This window comes from Hemitrygon akajei, chromosome 13 (assembly GCF_048418815.1).
Source record: "Hemitrygon akajei chromosome 13, sHemAka1.3, whole genome shotgun sequence".
Taxonomy (NCBI): Eukaryota; Metazoa; Chordata; class Chondrichthyes; order Myliobatiformes; family Dasyatidae; genus Hemitrygon; species Hemitrygon akajei.
Window position 1 is genome coordinate 918,055 of NC_133136.1, and position 9,695 is coordinate 927,749.

General features: G+C 42.8%; 1 protein-coding gene across 2 annotated transcripts in view; it reads left to right on the top strand.

Moving 5' to 3' along the window:
• Nucleotides 1–9,292, top strand: part of srp72 (signal recognition particle 72) — a 236,200-nt gene extending 226,908 nt beyond the window's left edge. For both annotated transcript variants that reach the window (XM_073064014.1, XM_073064015.1), the window contains one exon: nucleotides 9,013–9,292. In XM_073064014.1, the coding sequence (XP_072920115.1) occupies nucleotides 9,013–9,181 (169 nt within the window). In that variant the 3' untranslated portion in view covers nucleotides 9,182–9,292. The remainder of the gene's footprint in view (nucleotides 1–9,012) is intronic.
• Nucleotides 9,293–9,695: the final 403 nt, after the last annotated feature.

The following is a 9,695-nucleotide window of genomic DNA, read 5'->3' on the forward strand; positions in this document are numbered from 1 at the left end:
ATTTATTGTTATTATTTTTTTTCTCTCTCTGCTAGATTATGTATTGCATTGAACAGCTGCTGCTAAGTTAACAAATTTCACGTCACATGCTGGTGATAATAAACCTGATTCTGATTCTGAAAGGACAGGCAGTTAGGCAGAGGAGGTGGCGTAGCTTTCTTGATTAAAAAACCTGAAATTAAATCATTAGAAAGAGCTGACATAGGGTCAGAAGGTGTGAAATCATTGTGGGTAAAGCTAAGGAACTGCAAGGGTAAAAAGATCCTGAAGTGAGTTATACACAGAGTATAACTATAACAGCAGTAAAATGTGGTCTACAAATTATGAGGGGACATAGAAAATGCATGCCAAAAGGGCAATTTTTACAATAGTCATGGAGGATTCAATATGTAGGTAGATGGGGAAAATCAGGTTGCTGCAGGATTCAGGGCGAATTTCTAGAGTGCATATGAGATGGCTTTTTAGAGCAGCTCAGGAGAGGAGATGCTCAACTCCCACATAGTCCATTATTATTTTTATTAGGAGACATTGAAGGGACAATACCGAAACTTAAATTGAACAAGTATCAGAAAAAATTTATAAAAATTGCATTGGCAGTAGCCAAGAAAGTTATCACAGTTAGTTTGAAATCTGATTTATATTTAACTATGGATCATTGGAATAATGAAATACATAGTTGTATTCCATTTGAAAAAATTACATATAATCTAAGAAATGAATATGATATATTTTTGAAAATTTGGCTCCCATACTTACAAAAGATAGGATTAAATACACAGGTCCTTTGAAGATAAAATCATAGTAATTGGGGAAAATAAAAATAAATATCAAAATTATTTTGAACTCCATGGAGCATGTGCGGGTCCTCCGATATCCAGGCAATCTTTTTCTTCTTTCTTTCTTTTTTTTTCTTTCTTTTCTTTAGATGAGGGTTAAGGGGAGGGGGGGGAGGGTCAACATTATTTTTCTTACTATTTTATTATCACATTTATTCCTTGTAATTTCTAAAATTAATTAATTAAATAAATAAATAAATTAATTAATTAATAGATAAATGAAAGGAGAGGAGAGTCAGCTTAAATTGATTGGAAAAGGTTCTTTGGAAATTGACTGCCAAAGCAGCAACAGCTGAAAATTCTGGAAGCAATTTGGAAAGCACTGGATATATACATCACAAAAAGGAAAAAAAATGACACAACTGTGGCCTACAAAAGAAGTCAAAGCCAACATAAGACAAGAAGACACAGGAGCAGAATTAGGCAATTCAGTCCATCAGGTCTGTTCTGCCATTCCGTAATGGTGGATCCCAGATCCCATCCAACCTTATATACCTGCTTTCTCATAGAACATAGAAATATACAGCGGATTATAGGCCCTTCGGTCCACAATGTTGTGCCGACCATTTAACCTACTCTAGAAACTGCCTAGAATTTCCCTAGCGCATAGCCCTCTATTTTTCTAAGTTCCAAGAGGCTCTTAAAAGACCTTAATGTATCCAATTCCATCACTGCCACTGGCAGTGTATTCTACGCATCCACCACACTGTGTGAAAAATTTATCCCTGGCATCCCCTCGCTACCTATTTACATGCACTTTAATATATGCCCCCTTGTGTTAGCCATTTCAGCCCTGGGAAAAAGCCTCTAGCTGTCCACAAGGTCAATGCCCTTCATCATCTTATACACCTCTATCAGGTCACTTCTTCCATGGAGAAAAGGCCAAGTACACTTAACCTATTCGTATAAGGTACACCCTCCAGTTCAGCCAACATCTTTGCAGATCTCCTCTGCACTCTTTCTATAGTATCCACATCCTTCCTATAGTGAGGTGACCAGAAATGAACATGGTACTCCAAGTGGGGTCTGACCAAGATCTGATATAGCTATGACATTATCTCATGGTTCTTGAACTCATTCCCATGGTTGATGAATGCCAACACACCATACAACTTTTTAACAATACTGTCAACCTGTGCAACAGCTTTGAGTGTCCTATGGACACAAACCCTCTCTCAGATCCTCCACACTGCCAAGAGTCTTACAATTTATATTATATTCTATCTTCAAATTGGACCTTCCAAAATGAACCACTTCACACTTATCTGGGTTGAAGTCCACCTACCACTTCTCAGCCCAGTTCTGCATCCTATTGATGTCCCGCTGTAACCTCCGACAACCCTCCAGACTATCCACAACGCTTCCAACTTTTTTCTCAACAACAGCACCCTTCTACTTCTTCATCAAGTTCATTTATAAAAATCACAAAGAGGAGGGGTCCCAGAACAGATTACTGCAGAACACCACTGGTCACTGTCCTCCATGCAGAATACGAATCATTCAGAACCACCCATTGCCTTCTGTGGGCAAGCCAATTCTGGACCCACAAAGCAAGGCCTTGGATCCCATGCCATCTTACTTTCTGAAGGTGCCTTGCATGGGGAACATTATCAAATGCTTTACTGAAACCCATATACACTACATCCACTGCTCTACCTTCATCGTCTGTTCCATTACATACTCAAAAGAATTCATTCAGACTCGTAAGTCACGACCTTCCCTTGACAAAGCCATGCTGACTATTCCTAATCAGATTATGTTTCTCCAAATGCTCATAAATCCTGCCTCTCGGATCTTCTCCAACAACTTGCTCATCACTGAAGTCAGACTCACTGGGTTATCTCTACTCCCTTTCTTGAACAAGGGAACAACATTTGCAACCCTTCAATCCTCTGGTACTTCTCCAATCCCTATTGATGACGCAAAGATCATCGCAAGAGGGCTCAGCAATCTCCTCCTTCGCTTCCCACGGTAACTTGGGGTATATCTCATTCGGTCCCGGTGACTTATCTAATTTAATACCTTTCAAAAGCTCCAGCACATCCTCTTTCTTAATGTCTATATGCTCAAGTGTTTTAGTCTGCTGTAAGTCATCCCCACAATTGTCAAGGTCTGTGGGGATGGGAAGCAAAGTATTCATTAAGTACCTTTGCCACCTCCTCTGACTCCATGCACAAATTTCCACTATCTCAACTGATCAGTCCTATTCTCACACGGCTCATTCTCTTGCTCTTCACATACTTGTAGAATGCCTTGGGGTTTTCCTTAATCCTGCTTGCCAAGGCCTTCTCATGGCCCCTTCTGGCTCTCTTAATTCTTAAGCTCCTTCCTGGCAACCTTGTAATTTTCCAGAGCTCTAACAGTACCTAGTTTCTTGAACCTTCTGTAAGCTCTTCTTTTCTTTCCCACATTCTTTGGATACCATAATCCTTTAACCCTACCATCCTTTCCCTGCCTCAATGGAACGTACCTATACAGAGCTCCATGCAAACGTTCCCTGAACATTTGCCAGATTTCTGCTGTGCATTTTCCTGAGAACATGTCCTCCCAATTTATGCTTCCAATTTCCTACCTAATAGCATCATATTTCCCCCTACCCCAATTAAATGTTTTCCCAAATTGTCTGCTCCTATCCCTCTCTAGTGCTATAGTGAAGGAGATAAGAGTTGTGGTCACTACCTCCATAATGTTCTCCCGAGAGATCTGACACCTGACTAGTTTCATTTCCCAATACCTGATCAAATACAGCCTCTCCTCTGGTTGGTTTATCTACATATTGTGTCAGGAAACCTTCCTGAACACACCTAACAAACTCCATCCCATCTAAACTCCTTGTGCTATAAGACCATATGGTATAGGAGCAGAAGTAGGCCTTTCGGCCCATCAAGTCTGCTCCGCCATTCAATCATGGGTTGATCCAATTCTTCCAGTCACCCCCACTCCCCTGCCTTCTCCCCATGCCCTTTGATGCCCTGACTAATCAAGAACCTATCTATCTCTGCCTTAAATACACCCAGTGACTTGTCCTCCACAGCTGCTCGTGGCAACAAATTTCACAGATTTACCACCCTCTGACTAAAGTAATTTCTCTGCATCTCTGTTCTAAATGGACGTCCTTCAATCCTGAAGTCGTGCCTTCTTGTCCAAGAATCCGCTACCATGGGAAATAACTTTTCCATATCTAATCTGTCCAGGCCTTTTAACATTTGGAATGTTTCTGAGATTCCCCCCCCCCCCCCCCCCCCCATTCTCCTGAACTCAAGGAATACAGCCTAAGAGCTGCCAGATGTTCCTCATACAGTAACCTTTCATTCCTGGAATCATTCTTGTGAATCTTCCCTGAACCCACTCCAATGTCAATATATCCTTTCTAAAATAAGGAGCCCAAAACTGCAGACAATACTCCATGTGGTCTCACGAGTGCCTTATAGAGCTTCAACATCACATCCTTACTCTTAGATCCTATACCTCTAGAAATGAATGCCAACATTGCATTTGCCTTCTTCACCACCGACTCAACCTGGAGGTTAACCTTTAGGGTATCTTGCACAAGGACTTCCAAGTCCCTTTGCATCTCTGCATTTTGAATTCTCTCCCCATCTAAATAATAGTCTGCCCATTTATTTCTTCCACCAAGGTGCATCATTGTACTTCATTTGCCATTTCTTTGCCCATTCCCCTAAACTATTTAAATCTCTCTGCAGGCTCTCTCTATCCTCAACTAACACGAACCGGGATTTGGGGTGGGAGAGCCATGTCAATCTCACGGGTTTGGTGGGACTGGAGTGTGTCTTCCCTAGACTTGCGCAACGGGCTTTCAATAGTCTACCCTTTTATTATTTCTACCGAAGCGCATGACCATATACCATTCCATCTGACACTTCTTTGCCCATTCTGCTAATATGTCGAAGTCCTACTGTAGCCTCTTTTCTTCCTCAAAACTACTTGCCACTCCATCTATTATCTGCAATCTTCGCAACAAAGCTATCAATTCTATCATCCAAGTCATTGATATATAACATAAAAAGAAATGGTCCCAAAACAGACTGTATGGAACCACTAGACACTGGTAGCCAACCAGAAAAGGCTCCCTTTATTGCCACTCTTTGCCTCTGGCAAACAGCTACTATTTTATCCATGCACATATCTTTTCTGTAACACCATGTGTGGCACCTTGTCAAAGGCCTTCTGAAAGTCCAAGTACACAATATTAACTGATTCTCTTTTGTCTATCCTGCCTGTTATTTCTTCAAAGTATTCCAACAAATTTGTCAGGTGTTGATTTTCCCTTGAGGAAACCATGCTGACTACGGCCTATTTTATCGTGTGTCTCCAAGTTCCCTGAAACCACATCCTTAACAGTCAATTCCAACATCTTCCTAACCACTGAGGTCAGACTAACTGGCCTATACTTTTCTTTCTTCTGCCTCTCTCCCTTCTTGAAGAACAGAGTGACGTTTGCAATTTTCCAGTCTCCAGAACCGTTCCAGGATCTAGTGATTCCTGAAAGATCATTTCTAATACCTCCACAATCTCTTCAACCACCTCTTTAGAAAAGAAAGAAAAAATAAAAAGGGTCCATTATAATTAAACAGTCAAATGTGCACCAGTTGGAGCTCAATTCACCGATCTTCAGCCAATCTTGCTGTTTGTCTGCATCGAATCACGATCTCCCCACCAGGTTGTATCCTACAACCAGTTTTCTCCAGCATTTTCTCTCTTCATCTCACACCAAAAAAAACCCCAGCTCACTTAAGCATTGGCATTCAACGTTCGGCAGGGACTAGAAGGGCCGAGATGGCCTGTTTCCGTGCTGGAATTGTTATATGGTTTCCAAAGCATCTGTTATCTCTTAACTATAACCCAAACACTGCTTCTACAGAAAGACCATTACGTTAGCAGTGAAACCTTTCCCAGGGTGTTACACTCTCCCCCCATCAAAATAAGTCATGTCCTCATGACATTGAGATAATTTGTCAGCCCTTCATACAAAGCACAAAGTCCAACCCAGGTGTAAATGACTCTGATGTAGCTCACCAAGGGGATAGGTGCTACACTCTGTTTCCCAGGTGCAACACAGGCAAGTCTGTTTTGGAGTTTCCTGACTCTTTGGGATCTCCTTACCCCATCATCTACTTCTTCAGGTTCAGACACTCCCTCCTTTCTGTCTACCTGGGAGGCACCTGCCTGTCCATTCCTCGTGCCTCCCAACAACTCAGGTCTCCTCGTCACGTGGCTGAGCTCATCCTCATGCCTGGTTATCGGGAGTCCAGCCTCCTGTTATTTTCAAACTGTTAGTTCCCCCCTTTTCATCCACGGGAGAAGGGATGGGAATCTTCGTCAATTATTGAGGAAATTGCAAAGGGCAGCATATACCACACCCCCGGGGTGGGCTGTCAGTGGTCACTTCAGCCAAGAGGACTACTACCGAGGACTGTACCCCGCTGGCAGAGGCCTCCCACACCTCTGTCGCATTCTTCTCATCTCACTTCTCTGATCAGCTCGACAAATGGTGGGGAGGGGTGCATGTCTTACAAGACATTCCGAGATCCCAAACAATCTGGTCCTGTAACTGGGCACTTTTCACCACTTGGTCCATTCTTAATGATTCACCTCAGCTGTTTGAAAGGCTCCCCTACGCCACAAGCAACTCGGCTGCCTCTCTAGCCAAACAATCTAGACAGAATTTCTCCTCTTCCTCCTGAAATATGTTCTGAAATCCCGCCATTGAGCCTCCCATCATGCCAGATGCATTTTCTAGCACTTGCATGTAGCCCGCAGAGGTAGTAAAGAGGTTCTGTGTCTGGGGATCTCACTACATCAGCAGCAGGCCCCCTCAAATACCAATCGCTGTCTTTTTATATCATCAGAGCACTGCCACTCATCCAGCATCGGAGAGGTCTGCTCTGCCCAAGTCTTATACTCCTCTTCCCCTTTAGTGGTAGGCTTCATTCCTGAGAACATGCTGAGCCTACGATAGCTGGGACTTTGAACCTGGGCATTTTGCCATTTATTCGCCAGGGAGGTAAGGGCTGATACCAACTCAGAATTCTCACCTATCGCAGGAGGACTCATTAGACCTTCCACATCAGACCACTCCTTCCCCTTGTTCTACAGAAACAAGATCAACTTGTATTATAGTCTCCGCCCCCAGCTACAGGAGATTCGGCTTCCGATTCAACATGTTCACCTTCACTCCCCTCCCCCTGGAAAGTATGGACAGCCTACGGCACCCCCCCCCCCCCAGGCCCCAATAGTACCAGGCAGTTCCACTGCTGTTACATCAGTCTGAACTAAAACGAAGTATTTGCCTGCCATTTTGTCAAACCTCCGCTTTATGAACGCAACTGTTCCTAATGCTTTAACGGTACTTAAAGTCCGAATTAAGAAATCCTTGAGGCTACGAATGTCCACCCCACTCAACACACATGCATTGGTTACCAGTAACCCCTTGGATTTGCACCACCACTCAATCCCTGCAGCATCCATAACCACATATCGTAATCACTTTACTGGACAATAGTTCAGCACAGACTGAAACACACAACCCAGTGGATCAATGCTCAGGGCAATCACAGAGCATCCAACAAAATCAATCCCAGACAATACCCCCACAATGAAACCCGCTGGTTTCCTTGGCTACATAAGTCTAGGGAAGACAACCTCTGGTCCCACCAAACCCGTGAGATTGAGATGGCTCTCCCACCCCAAACCCCAGTTTGTGTGGATGTTGTGTAATTTGCTACCCTGTTATAACTCAGTGCCAAGAAACAGCAGACAGCACACTGCATATGATAAAAAGAATTATATTTGTGAATCTTAACTAAAGGGTTAGTAAAGAAAAAACAAAAAGGGCCCATTATAATTAAACAGTAAAATGTGCACCATTTGGAGCTCAATTCACCGATCCTCAGCTGATCTCACTGTCTAGCCTCATCAAATCACGATCTCCCCACTGGGCTGTACCTTATGACCAGTTCTCTCTAGCGTTTTCTCTCTTCATCTCATGCTGAACGAAAAGACCCAGCTCACGTTCCGAAGCACTGGTTATCTCTAACCATAACCCAAACACTGCTTCTACAGAAAGGTCATTACGTTAACAGTGAAACCTTTCCCAGGGTGTTACACTATTTTCTAAATGGAGTGAAAATTTCAAAATCTGAAGCACAAAGGGACTTGGGAGTCTTTGTGCTGGATTTCCTAAAGGCTCATTTGCAGATTGAATCTTTGGTGAGGAAGGGAAATGCAATGTTAGCACTCACTTCAAGAGGATTAGAATTTAAAAGCAAGGGTGTAATATGGAGGCTTTATTAAAGCACTGGTGAGGCCTCACTGGAGTATTATGAGGAGTTTTGGGCCACTTAGAAAGGATGTGCTGACACTGGAGAGGGTTCAAAGAAGGTTGACGAAAATGATTCCAGGATTGAACAGCTTGTCATATGAAGGGCATTTGATTGCTCTGTAATCACTAGAATTCATAAGAATGAGGGGTGACCTAATTGAAACCTATCGAATGCTGAAATGTCTTGAGAGAATGGATGTGGAGAGGAACTTTCCTATGGTGGGAAAGTCTATGACTAGAGGACACAGCTTCAGAATTTAGGGCCATCTTTTTAGAATAGAGATGAGGAGGAATATCTTTAGTCAGAGAGTGGTGAATCTGTGGAATTCATTGTCACAGGCAGCTGTGGCGGCCAAGTCTTTGGGTATATTTAAGGCAGAGGTTGGTGGATTATTGATTGGTCAGGGCAGGCAGGGAGATGGCAGGAGATTAGGACTGAGAGGAATAATGGATCAGCCATGATGAAATAGTGGAGCAGACTCGATGGGTCAAGTGGGCTAATTCTGCTCCTGTATTTTATGGTTCTGATCTCAAGCTGAATCCAAAAGCACCAGTCCATGCCTGGAGATGGAATAAGCTGCAATGCTCAGCTACATTTGTGGTAGATGCACCCTACTATATGCAACCCTCCAATTAAAGTAACCCCCACAGTCTGCAAACTGTTTGCTGAAAGTAACTCATAAGTAAATGATTTGCAATCTGAAAAACCATACTTGGGTTACTATCACGATCCCCAGTTAATTCATTGTGTTGTCACATATCCACAGACTGATGGAATATGTTTAAAGATGTCTTTACATCTGAGTCAATGACCATTCTACTCTTCTAATTCAGGGATGCAAGCAAGATGGTGAATAGCCCGCCCACATCCCCAAGACCTGGGACAGTATCAACGGTGGCATCATCCAGCAACATTGTACCCCCTCGACAACAGAAACCCTCGGCAGCTTCGAAGAAAAAGCAGCAACAGAAAAAGAAAAAGGGTGGAAAAGGGGGATGGTGATTACATTTAAATGTGTAAAAGAAAATTCTACACATGCAGAGATTTGAAACAATCAATGTAAACACATTGTGGTGTTAAAACAGCTTTAATAAAAGACTCAGTGTGACTCATGCTTACTGTTTGCAGATTCCTATATGCATCTAATTTGGAAGACTGAGCTACAAATACATATCAACGCTCCATGTGTTGTTTTAGCTTATTCCAATTCCAGTAACTCAAAGTGATGAGAGTTGGAGGGGAGAGGGCACAAGAGAGTGAGGTGGATGAGGGAACTGAGAAGGTGAAGGTAAGAAATTGAAAGAGATGTTGTACAAGAAGCCTGCAGCCCAACATGTCAGGATTCTTCAAATACTTTGCTAGTATGAGGGGAATTTGGCCTCTCATCCCTTTTCAGCAGTGAGTAAAGAACCCCTATCTCACTCTGTGTAGATGTGTTTCATCCTGAAACATAAGCAGAACAAATGTAGTCTCTTTGACCCTTTATATCTGTTCTATCAACCAATAAGGCTAATTT